A 25011-nucleotide genomic window follows, 5' to 3' on the forward strand; every position below is an offset into this window, starting at 1 on the left:
AGCGCAAGTCATTTTTGAAAAAAGCTCATTTATGAGTAATTTTATTTTTATAAAAATTAACTTAAATCAAACTTAACATTACTATATTAATAATAAAATTTATTTTATTTTTAAAAATATTATAATATTAATATAAAATATTATAATTTTCAATATGATTAAACATACATATTTAATCATATAATAAATTATTAATATAATTAATATAATTTATTATTTTAATAAATAATTTAATATTTTATTTTATTTTAATAATAAATTTTGAAAATAATAAATTTAAATAATATTCTTCACATATTATTGAAAATATTCAATATTAAATATTTTAATAATAAATGTTTTGTACTATAGAAGTTAAAATATGTCATAAGTCCATGTATTCTTCACAAGTTTGAAATTTAGTCTCTATACTTTTGTAACACCTCTCACTCGGTCAGGTTGCCGAACCCAGTAACAGGATGCCACAATAACTTTTGGAACTTATACGCATGCATACACGATTTCAATTAAGAGCAATTGAAAATAATTTATTATATCTTAGGAAAACTTATTAAACCAAATCAAAGTGATTAACTCTGAGACCTCCAATTCGCTGAGTCTGTGTCCTAACCACATGGATTACCTGTTAAGGGATAAACTAAGAGGGTGAGCTACAAAACACAGTGTGAGTTTTAACTAAAAGTAAACGACGCAACAACAAACAGTCGATCAAACTTACAATTACCATAATCAAACCATAAACAGAGATCATATCAGATTAGCGTATCATATTATTATATCACTAAACAGATATGCAAAATCGTATTCATATGTAATATGGTGCAAAATCCCTCCTATCCAACCGCTACACGCCAACTCCATCATCCATCTCACACCAATAAGGGTATGCTAGACCCTTTCCAACCTCTGCACACCAATATTGGGTTATGGTGGACCCATCCAACCAAATCACACCTTGAGGTGGTCGTAAGCCACTTAAATGTGATGCAGTCAAGTTGCTAACACTATTGCAGTTTTATCGCCAAATTATAACAATACAGTTTAACTACCAAATCGAACTTCCTTCTCTTTAATATCAACCCCAACCATAATGCATATGCAAAAATCTCTCAATACATATACATATATATATATCAAATCAGACATTCTCATATCCAATTACAAAATAGAAAAATAAACAATGTGCACAATTTTCGATTATCACATCCATACATTTTCATATATTAGGTTTTGTATACAACATCATATCAACAACCTATGCGAGTAACCATTTTAAAGTTGTGAATGCATATGTATGAAAATGTTCTAACAATAATACGCCTTTCATATACCTACTATAACCAATAACAGTGTCTCAATCACTCCTACAGAGGCTTAAATACACAATAGATCACTCAGGGACTAAAATGAATTAATTTGCAAAAAGTAGTGACAAAATTGCAGAAACAGGACCACACGGTCGTGTGGGAAGGTTCAGACGTGTGGTAGGGGTACACGGCCGTATGACTGAGATACATAGCAATGTAAGTAGGTCGTGTAACTCACTAAACCCATGTGACAATTTTCAAAACTAAGGAGCAGGGGAGACACGGCCGTATGGGAACTCCCTAAGCCGTGTGACAAGAAACTTAACCTATTTTCATAAGCGACGCATGATCGTATGGACCGTCCATGTGCAGCACACGCTCGTGTGGTTACAAAAACCACCCCAAATCTTACTGCAAATCTCGAACATTAACCATAAAATCACCCCTATTTACGAATGTTCAAGAAAGACACCTGAAATCGCAATTCCCAGCACCAAAGATTGATAGATTCGCCTCTACTCTACCAATCTGAAAACTCAATATCACACACATACAAAACCTATAAGGATTTCGACCTTACAATTAAAAAAGAATGAAGAAACTGGTCTACAACTCAAAAGATAGCACTTACCCGATTAAAACTTTGACAAATCAAAATGTGGAAGAACGGGAGAGACTCTAACGAATCAAGAGTAATCAGGGCTTAAGCGCAAAGACAAAATGGCACAAAAACTACTAAAATTTTAGGGTATTAATGGGAAAGAAAAAAAACAAAATTGAAAAGTAAAAGAATGACATAAAAGAAAATTCAATAACAAAGAAGAAAACAAAACTACCAGCCAAAGAGTGAGAGAGAGGGGAACGTTACTAGGAGGAGTTTTAGGGATTCCTGTTTTCAAAAATTAAAATAAAATAAAAAAGATAAAAATAAATAAAATCCTAACCTATCAAGTTTATTAGAGTTAAAAACCAAAAATAACTTCCTCTAAGCACACGCAAGGATTTGAACATGAGATCTAAGGGTAAGCTAACCTTACTAGTGAACCAACAAACTCATTCTATCACTAGAACACGAAAACAAACTTAAAAGTTCAACTACCCCTACAAACTCATCCTACAAACCTTGATGCTTCTAACCCCAATTTCGGGACGTGATAGTAAGTATTGATACTAAATAGCAAGTATCGATATTTAGTAAATTAGGTATCGATACTAATGTAAAAATTGTATCTTGCCAATTTTGGTTTAAAACATTTTATCGATACCTTGGCAAGAGTATCAGTATCTTTATAACAAGTATCGATACTCGTGAGTAGGTATCAATACCAAATTAGGTTTCTGTCAATTTTTTAAAATGTCTCATTTTCATGGTATCAATATTCATGCCCTGATTATCAGTACTTTTACTTAGAATGCAAGAAAAAAAAAACACACACACACACAGAATAAAGTGCTCTTCATGCTTAAAACAATGTTCTTACTCCACACACAATTATGATCTAATTTAACTGAACTTATTAATATCTTTTAAACATTTATCATGCCACATCCGTACATTTGCATCAAAATTACCTAACATGCATTATCAGCCTTAATCTCAAACATCAAATTGTTCATAAATGAAGTCCAAAACAACATCAACATCCCATAAGTGAAATCTTAAATTTGTGATAAATAAAATGATGATAATAACTAGAACTATAACTCTAACCCACAACACATTTATTCAAAGTGTTCAAAAAATATAAAACCACCTACTTGAAAGTTTATTGCCTTGCTAAGATCACTTCATTGGCCACTCCACTCACACTGAAAGTGCTGCTTATCTGCAAAATTGTTCTGTGGAAGTGTGAGCTTAAACAAGCTCAGTGAATAATTGAAATTACCACAAGGCATACATAACATCATACATAAAGCAAAAGCAACTAAGCACCATCACAACCATATTTACAACAACGCCAAACTAACATATTCATGATTCGTTATGTTATACGTCTATCTTATGTACTCACATGCGCATACATAGAACATATTTCATATATAAATCATTTAATGATAATTTGGCAACTTGAGATTATGAAACATAAAAGTGAACTCTATCGCCACACATCGGATAGACCACACCAATGACTCAAAGAGTCTAACATATCCCATAAGTGTAACATAAAGCTAAACACTCTCCAACGCACCACAAAGATGAGTACTCACTAGGGGTGTTCAAACGGTTAACCGAACCAAATTAGTATTAACCAAATTAATCAAATTAACCAACCTTTTTAATCTTTTAACCATTAACAGAATTGAATTTTTTTCAAAAAACTTAATCGAACCGACATATTTCAGTTAATTCGGTCAATCAACCGAATTAATCTAAATTTATATGTTGTTTTTTTAAAAAAAAACAAGTATAAAACATATCAAAATTTTTTTTGATAATGTTCATTTGACCGAATTATTTGAATTAACTGAATTAGTAATAGCCTAATACATATAATATATAATATATAATATTATTTATTAGCTTCGATTAATTCAGTTAATTACTCAATTTCAAACCTAATTAACTGTTAACCGAAATTTTAAAAAACTTTTAACCCACCTTTGACCAAACTAGATTGGTTAACCGACCGATTAACCAAATTAGATCGATTCGGTCAATTAATTCAGTTTTACCCGAAATTTGAACACCCCTAGTACTCACATCCTATGGCAGCCCAACTATATCCAATGGTTTCAAGAGATCATAAGGCCAAAATATCCACAATTACACATATTTAATTATTGTTTTAATGCACATATCCTCTGTTCATACACATCAATTCATATCACAACCTCATACAAAAGCATACTTATCGGTTTCAATTTAATTGCACTATAAGTGTCGCAAAAATGCTCATTGAGCCATTATATATTAGGTCACATACGTGTGCATTAAAATCATTTTATCACATACAAGTATTCACACATATTACCTGTCATATCAGCCTCACCTTTCACAACTCAATATACATTAGGCATAATTTCATAACAAGAAAAAAGTATAAAGAAGGCTTACACTCGGAACTTAGGTTAGGAGTTTCAACTATGCCTAAGCTCCTGCTTAATGCTACGAATTGTGCATACCAGCAACGACTTCGAGCACTCACTGTTCGCTCTTTCGCTTATTAGCTGAAAGCTCGAACTAGCTTTTCATTGCCTTTTGCCTTGCTCGTAAAGGGCTCCAACGGTTCCAAATCTTCACAAACATTAATTACAAAATATGTAAAAATGATTAACAACCATAACCACAACATAATCAAACAAAAACACAGATTCTACCAAGCTCCTTTTTAAACCGAAAATTTCAACTAGTTTATTCGAAACTCAGATTCCTTAATCTAGACCTATTCCTATTGCTTAAAATTAATTCTAAAAACCTAATTATACATTTAAGAACATGTCTCAACCTTTAAAATGCCCAAAATTTCAAATTTAAGTTTTTAAAAAAAGTTCGACGTTCATGACTACTTTGAAAGAAAAATCATTAAATCCTTCAAATCTTTTAACGATTGATTAAAGCAAGTTTTAAAACCTTCTAATCTCATCGAAACAAGTCAAAAAAACACCTAGAAACAATACTTTCGCTTAAAAATCTAAATTCTACCATTAACGACCCAAATTTCAGCTAACACATGAAATACTTGTTTCAATGGATTAAGACTTGATTTGAAAGGCTAGCTACATCAAAATCTAATAGAAAAACAAAACCTTACCTCAATTGAGAAGAACAACAAATGGTTGGTTGAAATTCGAGAAAACCCACTAGGAAAAGAATGATGAAATTAATGGTGTTCTTGATGTTTTTTTTTTCTCGAATTTGAAAGAAATTTGGTGTTTGGAAGAGGGTGAAAATCACAATGGTTCAGTTACTAGAGATCAAAATATTTGAATGATGTTTAGGAATTTACAACTAACGACAAAAGAAAAGGGAAGGGAGAAATGTGTGTCAACTGTAAGGTGAAGGGGGAAAATAGGTTGATTTTTAAAACATTGGTATAATTGCTTTTGAGCTACTCTCAAATTTAACCCCTTTGCAAAACAGTCCTCTTTTTAAATTGAAGGCATTTTTCTCATTTCTTTCATAAATTGGTTTTATTTAACAAAAAATACTTTCCAGTTACTAAATTTTGAATTCCCAAACTTAATTTTGGGATGTGACAACTTTTATTTTCAAGAATTTAGCCCTCTAGTTTTAGATTTAAAAATCAAGTCCAATTGTTAACATTGTTAAATTTTTTTGTCAATTTTATTGATGTCACATTTTTAAACAAAAAATACTCACTTGGTAGTCATGTAACTAAACAAAGACGTTGTAATGAACTGAATTTAGAAAAATATGTTCAATATATACAAAACTATATAAAATATAAAATTATAGATATAAAATAAACTTAATTAAATAATGTAAAGATAAGAAAATCTCAAATGTACGTTTGTTTCATTGAAAACAACTATTGTAAAATATTTTCAAGAAATCGCCACACAACCGAAAATATTTTATACAAATTCATTCAAATACCAAAAATATATATTTTTCCAAAAACTAAGTCATTTTCTAGAAATCATTTTCCAAAAGTTATTTTCAATAAAACAAACTGAGCCTTAGTTTATAGTGTTTCACATTATTTTTTCCTGTCAAGCTTCACATAATGTAATTCATAAGATAGAATTCCTTTGTTTCATTTCTTTTGAAACTATGATATTTGAGTTTAAGTGTTAATTACATTAGAATAAATATTAAATATATTATATTATGATTATTATATAAAATAATATTAAATATGATCAAGTTTGGGTTTGAAAATTTCTATCCAAAGCCCAAGGCCCAACGTATTTTTTTAATGGGTTTTTTTGCCCACACTTTGAGTCTCTTTCTTTTTCCATAACTTACAAAATTTTGCCCAAGTCTTCAAGCTTGTGTCAGTAGTTCAACCCTTAAAGGTCTATTTCAAAGAAATAAAAAATTATTTATCATCAGCTTAGAAACTAACACAATTTGTAATAGAAAATAAAATATGGTTAACAACACTAAAACTCTACCACCAAGTCACGAACACATTTCATCTCTGCACGCCAACTTTGTCATAATCTCCACCTTATAAAATACAATAAAGAAACACATATCATGAACTTCATACCTATATAGTTCTAGCTTTTAAATAGATGTCACAACTTTCATGATCAAACCTGTAAAAGATTAATGTACCGAAAACAATAATTTTCCTTTAATAATAAATTCACAAACAATTTCAGAATCTATAGTCTATAGTACATTCTTTTCCTTTTCCGATCAAACAATTATTAAAGTCTCTAATATTTCATCACATGGTTTTCTCCTTAACAATCTTACACAATGTATATACATTGACTATTACCATTGTCATTAAATAAAGTTTTTAAACTTTACTATTTTTTCTAAAAAACGAGTAAAATAAATAAAATTATCTAAAAATAGACATCAGAATTTGAACTTACAAAACACAATCACCATAAGTCACTAAACTCTAATGAAAAGGAAAATGCAACAAAATGTTCACTAAAACAAACCAGCATAATATTGCCATGGTAAAATCATACTATAGCCCCTAAAGTGACGTTGCTCCTACTTTCACTACACCAAAACAGGTTTTTAACAGCGTTTTTTAAGCCTCCGCTAAAAGTATTTACGGCGTTTTTGAAAGCGCCGCAAAAAATGCCGCTGCTGTAAACGCCGCAAACATGAAATAAACGCCGCCATAGATCATGACCTTTAGCGGCGCTTTTCCCACAAACGTCAATATAGATCAAGACCTTTAGTGCCGCTTTTTCCAAAAACGCCGCTATAGATCAGGACCTTTAGCAGTGCTTTTCCACAAACGCCGCTATAGTTCAAGATCTTTAACGGCGCTTTTTCTACAAACGCCGCTATAGATCAAGACCTTTAACGGCGTTTTTCCAACAAACGCCACTATAGATCAAGACCTTTAGCGCCGCTTTTTGATACAAACGCCGCTATAGAACAGACCTTTAGCGGCGCTTTTCACAAAAACGCCGCTAAAAACATATCTTTAAAAAAAATTTTAAATAATATTTATTTCTATGATAAATATTATATTATTTTTTAAGGATAAATAAAAAAATATTTTTAAATTAAATTTTCTCTGAAAAATTTATCTTTAAAACTAAATATAAAATTAATGAATTTAAATTTAGAATTTAAAATAATAAATTAATAACACAATTAAAATTCAAAAGTTAAAACTCTTAAGTAAAAATAAAAATTTAGAATCAAAACTAAAATAAATAATACATATGCAAGGTAATAAAACATACAATGCATTTTCTTAATCAAGTAAATCTTGGTAATAAAAGAAATAATACATTTATTTAATCAAGGAAATCTTGTAATGAACTCAAAGCAATGAGCATCAGAATTGAGAAGAAAAAAAGAATCACGATACACAAACGAGATCCAGAACTTCTGTTCCTTTGGACGCCCACACTGGGTAGTCCCCGCTTCAACGCCATTGGATATCAGAGCCTAATAACAACAATAGCAGCAGCAAAATCACTCATCAAAAGGTGGAAAAAGGATAACTACAAGTTAACAGTGAGGAGATCGCGTGAAACATAAAGCAGCAGATCCGTATCGAAGCTAGTTGGAATGGAAATCCATGGGAAAGCAAGCATAGATTAAAACTTCATAGAACTTTCTCTAAAATCTTCATAGTAAACTGCTTCAGTCTACTTTTTACTTTACTTGTACAACAATTACATGAAATGCCAAAATAAAAAATATGGGTCTGCGCCACAGAATCCATGAAAAACTTCATAGAACTTTCTCTAAAAATTTACTCGCCAATGTTCTCAACCTTTTTTTCAGGAATTTGGAGCATGCAGAAACCATATAATTTAACTATCCCATTTTACAGTGAAAGCTAGGAACACACAAGAAACAGATGAAAAAGGATAAATCTAATACCCGTAAAGCATCTGTAACTTGGCATCCTTGTAGCCCATCTTTTTGCAGAGACCATCTATTCTCAGCATTTTTCTTCTTTGAAAAACCCGTAAAATATGGGTTTTGGTGTTAAATAATGCGACTGCCATCAATATCAAGGTCGAAATCATATCTCATTCTTCCATATTAAGAAAAGTATGCTAAAAAATGAGGGTTAGAAAATAAAGTTTAAAACATACACAATTGATGTAAGTATAGGGTTAGAACTGTATGAACATTAAGCAAAATAGCCAATTTAAATTCACTTAACAACATTAAGAAAAATAAGTCTGGTTGAAAGAAATGGAGCCAGGAGAGAAGAGAAAAACCTGTTCAGCAATGCTAGCTGCCTCAGCAAGCCTATGAAGAAATATATTAGATAAGCCTAAATTAACTAAGGCTCTCCATTCAATAAATTTCTTGTACTAACTTATTAAACCAGAGAAGTACAAAGAGCATTATGGTACTGCTTGCATGAACATGGAAAACAAGTTGCCATGACAAAATGAAAACACGAGTATAGGTCTTAAAAAAATAATAAGATAAATAAATAAATATATTATAGTAAACAGGAGAGTTATAAGAAGGAACCATGAACCTTGAGAGCCAAGAAAACAGGAGAGTTAAAACAAACCAATTAATAATATTTACCAAGTTTTATTAACTTTATATATATATATATAATGAGAATAAAAAGAAAAAGAAAATAATACCTACTCTTCTCTATATCTGGGAGGTCTGTCCTTGAATCCCTTTCAATGATCACCTGGAATATAAACAAACATATAATAGACAGACAAAAAAAAGTGATCAATAACCATCATTTATGGTTGAGGCTGACACAATGTTTGAGCCTATAGCTGTAATTAGCAGGTTAATAATTCAAAAATAAAGTGACCAAAAATTATTACATCCAAGAAAACCCTTTTCAGACCAAAATTTGATTAATCAGATACTGTAATAACAATTAGGAACCTTGGCCCCCTTAGTATAGGCAAACTACATTTCTAGCCTCTTCTAAAAATTCTTAACTTAATTTAAGCCCTTTAGCCCCTTAAATAAATGTTAAAATTCCCTTTTTGGCTACTCCAAAAATTTAATAAATATATTATGGAAAAATAATATGCAGCATCCGTGATACATATGCTTCTACCTCTATAGCAAGAAGGAATGAGAGAAACGTTATACCTCTGCTCTCTTTTTCCTAGTGGCGACATGCAGTGCAGTGTTACCGAACTTGTCCGGGAGCATCACAATAGCCGCATCTGCCTCAAAAGGATGGCACCGCATCATTCTCACTAGTCAATAAATCATATAGCAGATGGCGATAAGCATTTCATAACATTAGTGTGACAATATTGAATATGTTGTCTTGCACTTCAAATCTCCATCATAGTTCCCAAATAATCATAATTTCTTTTGTTTTGTCGTAGACAAACAAACTTGCTGCAAGGAATGGATTATATATGACATTAATCAAAGGCAACCAAGTAAAAGTAATCCATTTTTACTTTTTGGTTCAAAATAGTCTATCCCCCATTTACCAACATCTTTCGAGCTATCAAACATAGCTTTATCATCAAATTTATTCATCAGACTTTGAGACCAACTTGAACCAGTACTTTTACTAAATACCATATTCACAAGAACTTGACTAACCAATTGAAATCAAATAACAGCACAAGCAAAATCACAAAACGAAAGCTAAAAATCATTACCATGGTGCCCTTGGCTTGCAGCAATATGCAATGGATCAAACCTAGATTTGTTCTTCTTAGTAACGGTCTCTTTGTTTGAGTATTTTAACAACTCCTTGACAACATCAAGATGCCCTTTCTTTGCAGCAGTAAACAAGGCAGTCTCCCCCAACTCATTCACCTCGTTTACCACACTAGCCTGTATCTCTGAAACCTCCATATTGAAATCTTCCCCACTCGCAGTCTTCATCATCTGAGAATCAATGTCCATCTCAGGAATCTTCAGCATTGATCGATCCACGTGAACTCCACACCTTGTAAAGAATCACCACTCAAACTCCTACAACTATTATCAACAGAAATAATCTAAGAAATATATACTGAAAGCAATAGAAATAAAAAAGAACACCTCTTGAACAGGAGGAAGTGCGGCTCTTCTTAGTTTTTCTCTTGACATTTTCCCTTGAAATCCTGTTTCATTTCTAGTTCTTCAATGGAAAGAAAGTACTAATTTTTCTTCTTCTTACTCAGAAAGATCTGATTGAAAGGGAAAATGGGAAATGGAAAAAGAATTAAGTACAAACTTTTATTTGGGAGCATTTAGGGCGCTCGATGGATATGAGAAAAAGAGGGAGTAATGAGCGGGGTAATCAAAAATTATGTTTGGGGAGTGGGCGGGATTTTGATTAATTGTTGCGGCATTTCTCTCAAAAAAGCAGCAAAAAATTATTTATTTTGTACAAAACGATGCCGTTTTGTTCTGTTGAAAATTTCAATATATTTTTAAATCCACATGTCAATACATATGAAGTCTATTTATTATATATCTCTTAAATAATTTTAACTATACTCATAATTTCAATATATTTAATTTATTATTATCTCTTTTATAATTATATAAGAACATATTTAAAATATAAATTAAAAAAATAATTAATCTAAACCAAAACCCTAACCCAACCCCTGAATCTCTAAACCCTAAATTCCTAATTCTTAATCCCTAACATCTAACTCCTAAACCCTTAGCCCCAAAACCTTAAATCCCAACCCTTAAACCATAATCCCTAAATTCATACTACCTAAACCTTAAAATATGAACTCCTAAACCGGCCTTAAATCTTAAATTAATCATATACCCTAAACTAAAAACCCTAAACAAATTTATTATTATCTCTTTTACAACTATATAAGAACATATTTAAAATATAAATTAAAAAAATAATTAATCTAAACCCAAAACCCTAACCCGACCCATGAATCCCTAAACCTTAAATCCCTAACTCTTAACCCCTACAGCACGTTTGGTTCGCTGTATTGGAATAGAGGCGTAATGGAATAGAGGTGTAATGGAATAGAGATGTAATAGCAAATCAATTGTTTGGTTGAATGTAATGGAATAGAAGCGTAATAGTATTCTTGTGTTTGGTTGAATAGAATAGAGGTGTAATAGCATAATGGAAAAAACTAAAATGACTAGAATACCCTTAGCATAAATTTGTTTTGGTAAATGATTATTGTTATTGTTATTTAAATTTTAATAAGATTATTAATATCAATAATAAATAATTTAATCATATTTAAACATAATTATTATTAAATATATTATAATTAAAATATATAATTTAATAAAATTCTTAATAATCAATATTCTTATATGAATTTACTCAAATCATAATATATAATACTATAAAATATAATTTAAAATAATTATTATTAAATATAATTTAATAAAATATATAATTTAATCTAAAGTTTGAATGTGTATTTACCTAGCAAAAATTAACGAACTCTCGTGTAACTATAACCTAATAATATATGATGTATAATTAATATTTCGTGACTAATTAATAGCATAGAGATAAATATAGTAATGAAGAATTTATAGTATACGATTAAAATGCTAATAATTTATAGTATACAATTAAAATATTATAAATAAAATAATAGTAAATGATATATAAGATAAATTAACATATAAATAATTTAACTTATATAATTTAAAATAATTATTATTAAATATAAATTCTTTAAAAGAATTTATTCCCTTTTTATGTATATTTGTTCTTGGTGGCTAAATTCTATTCCAACTGTTCATATGTTTTTCATGCCTCATCGGTTCCTTTGTACAACAAACAATACATAGAACAGATGCATTTAGAAGCAAAATTTATACTAAAAGTAGAATTTGGAAGCTATAGAATAGATGCCAAAAGATTTACAATTGTAGGTTTTTCACTTCTCTTGAATCGAAAACACTTGCAAGCAATCAGATTTTGAACTTTGCGAAAAGCTCACCAATCTCACAAATAATTTACAAAGTAATGGAACCGGTATAAAAAATACACCACACATCTTGTCGTCCGTATTTGCGGTTCGGAACGGCCAACAAATCGAGCAAATCTGAACCAAAACCTTTCTCCTTCTTTGGTGGTCTTTGCCTTGGTATCCCTCTTGGCAACGAGATCACCATGAACTCAACAATGACCTAATGTAGAAAGAAGTTGAATGAGTTAGTAGCTCATAAGAAATCAAATAGGCAAGGTCCCAGCAAGTTAAATTTGTGGCTATTACTTCACAATGTACCTATTAAAATTTATTGTAACCTACTTAAGTTCCATGTACCAAAGGAAAAGCACAAGAATAAACTAGAATTAAAGTTGGATGATAGAATTTGCTTTTGATAGAAATATTGACAACATCAAAACACACATTCAAATTTATGGATTTTCTTATCCCGAAATTTGTAGTTTCAGATTAATATATCAAACCTAGCAGTACATCTCTCAAATCATATATTAATATTCTCATGAAATAAATTTTCATTTGTTTTCTCAATAAAGACAAATCAATTGAGACACAACCCACTGTGCTTTGGCTACCGAGATTGCACGACATGCCCGCCAGTTATGTTTGTAACTTGTGCTTTAAAATTAAGTTCAATTAATTGCTTAAATCTATAGCCCCTGAAATAAGAAGAATATAAAACATGGCATAGCTACATTTTCACTCTTTCCAAATTATACAATCAAACAATACATACACACACAGACATGTATCAAATTCTAACCGTATACAACTTGACAGTTTCACATCTCCGAATAGTTCATGAGTTTCAACCAAAGGATTACTGAAGTTGCAGTAAAAGACGGTGATTGTTTTTTTATTGCTTCTAACTACATTATGGTCTCAAAGAAAATGCAAACCTCAAATGGAGGGGAAAACAAGTGCAAGTGACCATAAATAGCTATGCATTTCAATGCTCAATTAGATAACCAACACTCATATTTGTGCATAAAGTGTAGTGTGAAATTCTTTATATCTTTATTAGGACATTCTATGTATAATAATCTAAACTTATACATTCTATGTATAATTATCTAAACATAGATAATAAAGTTGCACTTTGTTGCTAGAAGCAGCATGACAAGGTCTAAGGTAACAGAAAACATGTGAATTGAGCTATAAAGTCAGTATGGTGCTGATGTAGCACATACACGAATATATATATCCGCTTAATCCAACTGTCATGTTTCATACCTATGTTACTCGGACTTGGGTGTGAGTGTTGGATACAGCTATGTATCCGATATGGTTAAGCCTTTCTAAGGTTTCCCATGTATTCGGAGGATCTTTAGAGGTAATAACTCCATATCCACATGTCGGACACAAGTGCTGGACATGGGTACTTCAAGAAAAATTATTCAAGCAGATCATGCCCATCAAATTTCCAAGTAATTAAAAACTTCTTAACATCATTTGATATAAATAATTTCAAACCATCAAATATATATATAAAAAGACAATATTCAAGATAAGGGCGATTAAATATAAAAATAAGGGCAATGAAATGGAGATGTAAATACAATACAAAAAGGTAAAAGAAGCTAAACCTTTCATCCGCTTCATTTTCTACTTCCTCATTTGGCTCAGTTCCTAGCGACCAAGCCATAGAAGAGTCATAATTTTAATCGTAACTCAAAGCATAATTTTTAAAGTGCATCAAGCAAACAAGTTATAAAGCTTAAGAACTAACATAGATAATACAAGTATATATATGTATATGGAATCAAAATTTACTGCAACATCTTGATTATCATAAGTGGCACGATAAACAGTCCCATAGGTGCCGGAGCTATAACATTCATTAAATCCAACTTAGCCAAATCAATCTCCCATTCCTCACCTGGCCTTTGTTTCTCAATGTTCCTAGACCAAACTCGCTCAGTGCTTCTCTAGTTGCATGTCTAAGCTTTTAAATCAATTTGATCACTCTAAAGATCATGTCTTTGCCACTAATGCTTCCATTGCCCTTCATCTTTGAATTTCCACCTCCTTCTAGTCCATCTTGTTTCTTTGGTGCCTTGATACCATTATCTTCCTCACCAATTTTAAAATCCATAGTTAAAAGAATATAACAAAATCACCAAATAAAAAAACACAATTAAAGACCCTTAAACTACAAAACTGATAATAACAATGGAATTTAAACTCAAATTAAAAAATAAGTTGTAAGATTCCCCAATTCAGGACAAGAGGATTAAATATCAATCAAATATACATATGATCGGATAAAAAAAACCCAGTTTCACCAACCCCAAATCCTATTAGAACCCTGCATTCAAAATTGAACTTATAACCCAAGAAAGAGAAACAGGCATGCAAAGTAGAGTAAGCAAATTAGAAAAACAAAATAGTTTTTTTTTATTAATTAAAAAAACCATTTAAAAGAAGTTTTTGAAAGAGAAATTCAGGACGAAAAGGCAAACAGATAAACAAGAATTCCAAATCCATGATCCTGATTCCAACTATACCCCAAGATCTTATATTTCTAAGTTATAATAAAAAGACCCCCAAATTTCTAATTAATGGACATGACAAGGGAGGACAAATAGGGTATTTATTCCTTGTTTTAACTCATGCAAAAGGTGCTTTATTTTGTTTTGGCTCAGCTCCTGGCAGAGAAGAGAAAAGCAAAACAAAATCAAAATCAAAATTGATTTCACAGAAAAGAAAAGAAAAACAGGGAAAAAATTTAGAAGAAGAAGCAGAAATCTGGAGAAAAGAAAATGGAGAAAAGAAAAGAAATGTGAGAAGAAAAGAAGTGTACCGTACCAGAAGAAGAAGTAGAAATCTAGAAAAGAAAAAATTGGGAAACGTTGGGAGAGGATGAGGGCAGAAAATGGAAAATAAAATTGGGAATTGATGGGGATTCCTTATTACCCGCTTCAAACTCAGAATGGCTATTACGGCCAGTATCAGTAATAGAGAGGGAAGGGAATAGGGGTGTAATACGATTACACCCAACCAAACGTCTGTTTGGTGGTGGGCCCAGGGAATAGGGGGAATGCATCCCTATTCCCCCAACCAAACATGCTGCTAATGTCTAACCCTTAAACCCCTAACCCCTAAACCTTAAATTACAACCTTTAAACTATAATCCCTAATCCATAATCACTAAACCCCATACTCCCTAAACCTTAAAATAGTAACTCCTAAACCGACCTTAAATTTTAAATAAATCATATACCCTAAACCAAAAACCCTAAATTATAGTGATAACTAATTCAATATTTTAAAATTAATACTATCTCTTTTACGATTATATAAAAAAATTTTAATATATAAACTAAAAAATAATCAGTAATCAAGTACCCAAAAAACTTTAAAATTATTTTAAATAATAGTATTTTAATTTTTCCATGTGTTTTATTTCAAATTATTTCTACGTGTCATTATTTTTTTGAAGATTTTAAATATTCAATTAGAAATAATTGAATTTTATTTAATTAATATAAATAAACCAATTAAGATAAAAATTTTAATATATAAATTAAAACTATAATCATAATTAATTAAATATATTAAACCGACCTTAAATCTTAAATTAACCATATACCACGAGCCAAATATATTAAACCCTAAACTATAATGATAATTAATTAAATATTTTAAAATTAATACTATCATATCTTTTACAATTACATATGAAATTATTTAATATATAAATTAAAATCAATCAGTCATGTACCAAAAAATTTTAAAATTATTTTAATTAATAGTATTTTAATTTTTCCACTTTTAACAAATATTTTTCTCTGTTTTTTATTTCAAATTATTTCTACGTGTCATTATTTCAAATTTATCCATTTTTAACAAATATTCAATTAAAAATAAATTGAATTTTAATTAATATAAATAAACAAATTAAATAGTAAATAGACAGAAAAAAATGTTTTTGTGGCTCTTTTTCAAAAAACGCCGCTAAAGCCCTGAAAGGTCAAAAAACAATGTCGTTGGGCTTAGGTTTTTTGCGGCGCTTTTTCAAAAAAGCCACTAAAGCTCTGAGCATTAGCGGTGCTATTTTAAAAACGCCGCTAAAGCCCTGAAAGGTCAAAAAACGATGTCGTTAGGCTTAGGTTTTTTGCGGCGCTTTTCCAAAAAACGCCGCTAAAGCTCTGAGCATTAGCGGCGCTTTTTTAAAAACGCTGCTAAAGCCCTGAAAGGTCAAAAAAATGATGTCGTTGGGCTTAGGTTTTTTGCGGCGCTTTTCTAAAAAACGCCGCTAAAGCCTTAAAAGGTCAAAAACGATGTCGTTGGGCTTAGGTTTTTTGCAACGCTTTTCCAAAAAGCACCGCTAAAGCTCTGAACATTAGCGGCGCTTTTTCAAAAATGCCGCTAAAGCACTGAAAGGTCAAAAAACGATGACGTTGGGCTTAGGTTTTTTGCGGCGCTTTTCCGAAAAACGCCACTAAAGCTCTGAGCATTAGCGGAACTTTTTCAAAAACGCTGCTAAAGCATTGAAAGGTCAAAAAACGATGTTGTTGAGCTTAGGTTTTTTGTGGCGCTTTTTTAAAAAACGCCGCAAAAGCCCTGAAAGGTCAAAAACGATGTCGTTGGGCTTAGGTTTTTTGCGGCGCTTTTTCAAAAATGCCGCTAAAGCCTTGAAAGGTCAAAAAACGATGTCTTTGGGCTTAGGTTTTTTGCGGCGCTTTTTCTTTAGTGACGTTTTCCAAAAAGCGTCGCTAATGCTCGATCTTTAGCGGCGTTTTTTGAAAAGCGCCACTAATGCTTGATTTTCAGCGGCGTTTTTATCCAAACGCCACTAAAAATGCCGCTAAAAGCCTATTTTGGTGTAGTGTTTGACAAGTGAATCAACTTATTTGTCCTAGGATATAGTGGTGCAATTGAAAATCTATTTATCATTACTAATCGCTACAAATTTAATATCTTCATTAACAGATCACAGTCGTTTAATGACTGAGATGGGTAACAAAACCATTGAATCAGACTAGCACGGTAATTCTATTGATGCGAGAGTTCCTCCAAATAGAATTGGCAAAGACAAGAATAGCCTCTTTTATCGCTGACAATTTAGTTGAAATAGGATTAACAATACTAATAAATTTAGAAAAAAAAACATTTTTCAAAGCATAATAAACATTATATATATATATGACCCTCTTATAGGTTGTGAATTTTGAACTAATGAACATTAATTAAAATTAAAAAAAAATTTAATGGAAAGATCTTAATCCACTTTTATTCTATATTGATTTAAATTCAATGTTTAGCTTCTATTTTTTGTTTAGTTTTGAAATCATCTTAAATTAAATGTTTAAGGGTAAAAAAGTCTCAGAAAAAAATTAAAAAAATTAATTCAGCTCTTAAAAAATTGCACCCTTTTGAGTTCTTAATTATAAAAAAAAAGAGTTAACTAAACCATTCTGTTAACAGAAATCATTAGTTAACCAGTTTGATCATTAAAGGCGCTAACGTGATTGACGGTAGACATCAACAAAAACTAAATTTAAATTTTAAAAAATTATATTTTTTAAAAATAATTAATAAAAATTACATCTGGAATGAACTTGGACATATTGTTGTATTGGTTTGTTTGAATCTAGACAACAGTTTGTCTAGATTCGTTGTAGATGAGTTAAAAATATAAAAATATAGAAATTATAAAAAATATTAATAAATATTTAAAAATTCTAAAAACTAAAATTGAAAAGATCCAAATTTTAATATTTTTAATTTTTATTAATAATTTATATATATTAAAATTTTAAAAGTTCAAATTGAAAATTGAATTACTATTTTTATATTCAATTTTGTATATATAACTTATTATTAAAATTTTATCAATAAAAATTATATACAAAATTGGAATCTAATCTTCCCAACGTGAATTAAAAAAATATTATTAAAAAATTATAGAAAAATTTCATATTGTTTGTGCCGGGAATGAGGTGAGCATTCTTTCTCAATTTTAAGTCCTATCTTTCTTTCACTACACCAAAACAGGCTTTTAGCGGCGCATTTTTAGGCCTTTAGCGGCGCTTTTTAGCACCGCTAAAAGTATTTGCGGCGCTTTGACAAGCGCCGGAAAAAACGCCGCTAAAGACCACGTCACTATCTTTAGCGGCGTTTACGGAGAAAAACGCCGCTAAAGACCAAGACCCTTAGTGGCGCTTTTCCCACAAACGTCGCGAAGGACCAAGACCTTTAGCGGCGCTTCTCCCACAAACGCCGCTAAAGACTATGACCTTTAGCGGCGCTTTCCCCACAAACGCCGCTAAAGATCAAGACCTTTAGCGGCGCTTTTCCAACAAATGCCGCTAAAAACCATGACCTTTAATGGCGTTTTTTAAAAAACGCCACTAATTTTGGCAGATTTGTAAAAGAAATTTTTTTATATTTTTAGCCCTCCTGTAAAAACAAATCAGAAGAAACCAAATAGAAACCAACCAAAAGTAATAAATCTTTATAATATATACAATTAAACGAATAATATATAATAAATATCAATAATTAAAATAAAAATCGTATTATTCTTACAAAAATGTTAAATTTTAAAATAATAATTAAAAGTCAAAATTGAAACATATTTACACGATAGTCTAAGATGGCTGCATGATCTTGAAACATCTTCATCATATTTCAAGTTGCACTGGAGTTCATCGAACTTTCTACGCTGCTCTGCTTCTCTCGCCGCAAAGATCGCTTTAAGCTGTAGCTGGAGTTCTTCATACTTTCGTTGAACCTCAGCTTCTCTCGCTGCTGCCTCCGCTTTAAGTTGTGTAATTTGCTCAACTGTTGTCGCTTGCATCTGAGCCATCTGGTCTCTTAACCTCTGAACTTCAGCTTGAGCCTGACTCCCCGAAGGCATGTATTGTTACGAGTTGGATCCAAAATATTGGGTTGGGCTAACAAAAGATCTTTGGAATCGAACTCGACCGTACCTTTCAGGACCCAAAACATCAGTGATAATTCGGTTATCAATGTCGAAAATATGAACAGAACTATCACTGGAAGCCATCGCTTCGTACTTCGCTTTTTTATCCTTTAGTTTTTCCTAATAAATAAATCACATAGTTAGGAACGCGATATATATTAAAAAAATAAATGCAACATAACTTAACAATATTTGCATTACAATAAATGAAATAAACCATTAGAAAATAAACACTATAAATAATTAAAACAAGTCAAATTGTATTAAGCAAACGTACCATAATTTCTGTAGCTTCAGGAGCCATAGGGTTTCCATCGTTCTTCCTATGTGTAATGTCAAAAAGTTGAAGGCATCCAACTTTTTGACCGGACGACAGTTCCTACAATACAGTAGTAAAAATATTATTTGATAGAAAGTATATATATATGACAAAATTACAAAATTAATACTACCTCGGCCTGAGCTACACAAGCAAAACTTTTCGACCCAGTTGTGTGAGTGAATTTCTGTTTCTGCCTACTACTTTTTCCAACTCGTTCAAGATCCTACATTATGGAATTATTAGTACGTTAATTAGTAACTACTATAAACCAAAATAATTACAAGATTTTTGTAGTAACACATACCTCTCCTTTCTTCGAAGTCCAAAATCTAACGACCTCTTCCCACTGATACCTCAGCATTCCCGGCGGGACATTTTGTAATTTCTTGTCCAGTGTTGTTTTTGTCTTAAAATAGTCTTTCTTTAAAGTGCTCTTATGGTCTCTCCATCTTTTTCCCAATGCCTTCTTTACATAAGCATCGGAGACCTCTAGAGCAAATCTCGCCTACAAAAAACACAAGTTAAGAAAGTAAATATAAATGAAACTTAAACCCAAGTATTATAAATAACATTAACTTTTTGTTACCTTAATTTTATCGAGAGTTTGGTTCTTGTTACTATCGGGCATTGCTCGCCATGACTCGTAGTTAATTGGCAACATATTTGCATTCCATGCAAGAATGCCCAAGTATCCTACTAAAAGGCGAGCTTCTGATCCAACAGGCTGACCAAAGCTATTACTGTAGACTTTGACACGCTCGACTAGATCTAGCTCGTATAAATCCCTAAGTAGCGTACGTCCTCGAACTCTTCGCGTCCCACCACTTTCAGCTAAAAAATATTATATTTTAATATAAGAATTTAAAAAATAAACAATATGTCAACACACATGTAAATTAAATGTTAAATTACTTTGAACTTGTGTAGGTTCCTCAAGTGTAACCGGAACATTCGAAGATCCGATAGTAGTCTATTGTCCAGTGCTGTTTGCTTCCGCCGAGTTTGGAGTAGCTTAAACAATGCCTAGCTCTCGCACTTTTCTTCTAGGCATTTTATCTGCAATACAAATAAAATAGTTGAAAACTTAGTATACAATTACAACAATAATAGCACATATAAAATAGTTGAAATATATAATAAGAGCAATATTTATATTATTATATTACATATAAAAAATAATCGTAAAAGCTTACTACATTATAAGTCGTAAATATCTTCATCCGTATCTTGGCGAACCCATTGAAATTGTGTACTAGTACTAGGAATGTTTTCGCTTAAGTTTTGTTTTGGAAAGGGCAAAGTTTGTGTTCTGTCATCAATGCCATCTCTACTTCCACTGCCCATGTCAAACAAGTCTCTAGGGATGTTACGGAGTACAACGTGCCAACCCTCATCAGTTGGATCTTTTGAGTAAAAAAGTTGTTTGACTTGAGAAGAAAATACATACGGCTTATCAATCAATTGTTGTCCTCCGTGAATCAATCGAGCGAAGTTCACCATTGTGAAACCAAATTGATCTTGCTTGATTCCACGAGCAGTATTAACATCGGCCCAATCACCTCGAAATAAGACAACTTTCCATTTGCCGTAGTAATCCAACTCAATTATGTCAGTAAAAAGTCTGAAATATTCCACATTTCCCTCGACAGGATTATTGTTCCTAGCACTAGCATAACTTGTAATTGAGGAATTAACAACTATTCCACAATTTTGCGTTCTCCTCAATCTCTCGCGATATTTTGTATGAAATCTGAATCCGTTGATGAGGAACGCACTGTATCTTTTAACCACCCGATTTGGACCTTGGGAAAGCCATTTAACTTCGTCGGTGACGTTCTTCCCGCTCCAAACCTATTAAATGGAAAGTAAACTGAGTAATTAAAAATGTTATGAGAAAACATTATGAATTGTCGATGAAAGCTCCAATTGCATATCGTTTGGCTTAACCATTCATGGAAAGATTCTATGAACAACTTATTGATATCTCGATGTTGTGTTCTTAGAGAGCGCGAACGAGATCTCAATATTTGTTTGTACTCACTACGTTAAAAATATATTCAGTTTGTTAGAAGATAAACAATATTTGATTGATGAATATTTATCAAATTTCTAGAACTTACTTGCGTAAAGGTCCCATTGATTCGTGGTGAAACAGAACATATCGATGTGCTTGTACCCATGATAAATCATCTAATTCTGCAATTTCAACTTTACCGATTGCTTCTCCAAAACTTTGGAACAAATAAGTATCGGCGAAGTTATGATCCGTGAGTCCAAAGATTTCTATTTGGTGCATTCAACCTTGTTTCAACATCTTCCAAATATCTTGAACAGAAGGTCATACATTCCTCTGCCAAGTAGCCTTCAGCAATCAATTCTTCTGGATAACGCTTGTTGCGGCAGTAAGACTTTAATTTGGATAGGAACCTAAACACGATATACAACATTATCAAATGTTGTAAGTAAATGCATATAGCTGAATGAAGGAAAATTTTAAAAATTTTAATTAACACATTTCTATGGGATACATCCATCGATAGAAAACGGGTCCGCCTAGAATTACTTCATGTGGGAGATGGATTATCAAGTAAACCATGATAGTGAAGAAGGAAGGTGGGAAGATTTTTTCCAAGTTGCATAAAGTCAAAGCGGCTCGATCTTGTACCTTCTGAAATTATTGAACATCCAAAACTTTGCCACAAATGGCTTTCATTATATTGGATAGTTCAATTATACAAGACGTCACCTTTTTCGACATACAACATCGTAGAGCAATTGGCAATAAATCTTGCATTAAGATGTGATAGTCATGTGATTTTAGCGAATATAGTCTTCGATCTTTAACACTAACACATCGAGATATATTTGATGCATACGCATCTGGAACCTTTATATCCTTCAACACTATGTAGAACACTTCTTTCTCTGTCTTCGACATTGAGAAAATAGAAGGCGGCAACCGATATTTCCTATTTAGAAGTAGATTCGGATGAAGATCAGGTCGAATTCTCATGTCGACTAAATCAAGTTGACTCTGAAGATTGTCTTTTGATTTTCTGTCTACATTCAAAATTGTACCGACAATGTTCTCGCAGACATTTTTCTCAATATGCATAACATCAAGATTGTGTCGTAAAAGGTGATGCTCCCAATAAGGCCTCATTAGGATCATCCTTTTCATCGGAGTCATCATCAGCTTCATCATTTGATCTTCTATTTCTTTGTGTGTTTGCCGGTCGGTTCATCTTCCCATAACTGAAATTCATATCTTCCAACATTAACAAGATTTTAGATCCACTTGTCTACGAAGAAGCTTCTCTAAACTCTTCAGTACCTTCAAATGCTGAACTCTGAAATCTAAATCTATGATTTTTCGGTAACCACCGATGATGCCCCATGTAGGAGAACTTCTTCCCATTGTATAACCATTGCGAACATGTTTGTGCAGCACAACAAGGACACGCATAACGACCATTGGTACTCCAACCGGATAAATTAGCATAAGTGGGGAACTCATTAATGGTCCACATCAAAGCTGCACGTAAATTAAAGTTCTCCTTTCTCAGCACATCGTATGTCTCGACACCAGCCCATAATTGTTTTAACTCTTCAATAAGTGGCTGTAAATAAATGTCGATATCATTCCCGGGCCCTTTCTCTTCAGGGATAATCATAGATAAGATAAGGGAAGATTGCTTCATGCAAATCCACGGAGGCAGATTGTAAGGAACAAGCACTACTGGCCAAGTACTTTACGCAGTACTCATGATCTTGTAAGGATTAAATCCATCAGATGCTACGCTAAGCCTCACACTCCTAGGATCGCTTGCAAAGCTTGGAAATTTATAGTCAAATGATTTCCAAGCTAAAGAATCTGTCGAATGCCTTAACAATCCATCGTCTGTTCGTCCATCATGGTGCCACGTCATTGAATCCGCTGTCTTCGACGACATGAAAAGCCTTTGAAGCCTTGGTATCAGCGGAAAATACCGTAAAATCTTGACCGGCTTCTTTCTTAGTTGTGCATCATTTTCATCATTGTTCCCATCTTCTGTGTTTCTATTTATCCAACGGGATTGCCGCATACATGATAGCACTGTTGGTTTCTCCGATCACCCCAATACAACATGCAGTCATTCGGGCAACTATGGATTTTGTTGTACCCAAGACCTAAGTCTTTTATCATTTTCTTCATATCTTTGCATGACTGAGGGATTTTTGCAAATGGAAACATTTCTCAAAAACTCTAACAGCATTGTCAATGAGTTCCCGGTCCACCCTCCCAAACATTTTAACTGGAAAAGACGAACGCAGAAAGGCATTTTTGAAAATTTCGATCCCTCATATAGTTCTTCGTTCATCTCATTAAGTAGCGCGTAGAACTTCGCCGCTTCTGCATTCGGCTCTTCATGAGGTACACCTGTTCCCGGTTCGGTAAAAGCATTTGCACCAACATTACAATCATCAGATGCCATAAAGTCAGCTGGGAACGACTGAAAACCATGATTGTGCATATTAATGCATCCTGCAACATACCTTCCATGTCATCCCCTCCAACAGACTAATAGTAAACAGTACCAAGATAAGATACATCCATCGTTGAAGAGGAGGTACTAGGCGGGCATTCTCCATGAAAAAGCCATTTTTTATAACCCCAAACAAACCCATCAACAATTAGATGCTCGTATACAACTTCAGGATAATGGCAGTTTATGTTGACACACTTGTTACAGGGGCAAAGAATCATGTTCTCTTGGCTTGCATGTTGAAATGAAAAATTTAGAAAACTCTGAACTCCATTTCGATAACTGTTGCTTACCCTTGACAAATTCATCCAAGATCGGTCTATTTTTTAATTCTTGAAGTCTGATTTCCACCAAAAAATACAATGGTACGTAAGTTGTTCACTTATATTTAAAATTAAATGAGTTATGTAAGTTATGATATGATATATATTTATGTATTAAGTAAATTATGTAAGTTATGTATTATATAAGTTATTTAAGTTATGTATTATGTAACCTATGTAAGTTATGTAAGTGTTGTATTATATAAGACAAATTAAGTTATGTAGGCTATGTATTATGCAAGTTATTTAAGTTGTGTAAGTGTTGTATTATGTAAGGCAAATTAAGTTATGTAGTCTATGTATTATGGAAGTTATTTAAGTTGTGTAAGTGTTGTATTATGTAAGTAAGTTATGTATTATGTAAGTTTTATGTAAAATATGTAAGTTGTATTTTATGAAAGTTATATAAGTTATGTAGGCTATGTTTTATGCAAGTTATTTAATTTCTGTAAGTGTTGTATTATATAAGTTATGTATTATGTAAGATATGTAAGTTGTATTTTATGTAAGTTATGTATTATGTATGTTATGTAAGTAATGAGTTATGTAAGCTATGTAAGTTATGTAAGTTATTTAAGTGGTG

General features: G+C 31.9%; 1 protein-coding gene and 1 long non-coding RNA gene across 11 annotated transcripts; both read right to left on the minus strand.

Annotated features, from left to right (window-relative positions):
• Positions 1-7587: 7587 nt before the first annotated feature.
• Positions 7588-10695, minus strand: LOC105777752 (ankyrin repeat-containing protein ITN1). Of its 10 annotated transcripts, none has more exons than XM_052621798.1 (6): positions 10432-10695; positions 10044-10336; positions 9514-9623; positions 9039-9091; positions 8655-8685; positions 7588-7866 (listed from the first exon to the last, which is right to left on the minus strand). In XM_052621798.1, exons 2-6 carry the CDS (start codon positions 10309-10311, stop codon positions 7717-7719), a joined length of 612 nt encoding a protein of 203 aa, XP_052477758.1. In that variant the 5' UTR covers positions 10312-10336; positions 10432-10695; the 3' UTR covers positions 7588-7716. The 10 variants fall into 10 exon arrangements, 8 of the variants coding, with proteins under 8 accessions (XP_052477758.1, XP_052477759.1, XP_052477760.1 ...); XM_052621799.1 differs by having other exon boundaries at positions 10044-10362; XM_052621800.1 differs by having other exon boundaries at positions 10044-10368.
• Positions 10696-14336: 3641 nt separating this feature from the next.
• LOC128033606 (uncharacterized) lies at positions 14337-15363 on the minus strand. The gene is made up of 2 exons (XR_008189575.1): positions 15135-15363; positions 14337-14396 (listed from the first exon to the last, which is right to left on the minus strand). It is a non-coding gene; the product is annotated as an uncharacterized LOC128033606 (long non-coding RNA).
• Positions 15364-25011: the final 9648 nt, after the last annotated feature.

This window comes from Gossypium raimondii, chromosome 10 (assembly GCF_025698545.1).
Source record: "Gossypium raimondii isolate GPD5lz chromosome 10, ASM2569854v1, whole genome shotgun sequence".
In the NCBI taxonomy this organism is placed as follows: domain Eukaryota; kingdom Viridiplantae; phylum Streptophyta; class Magnoliopsida; order Malvales; family Malvaceae; genus Gossypium; species Gossypium raimondii.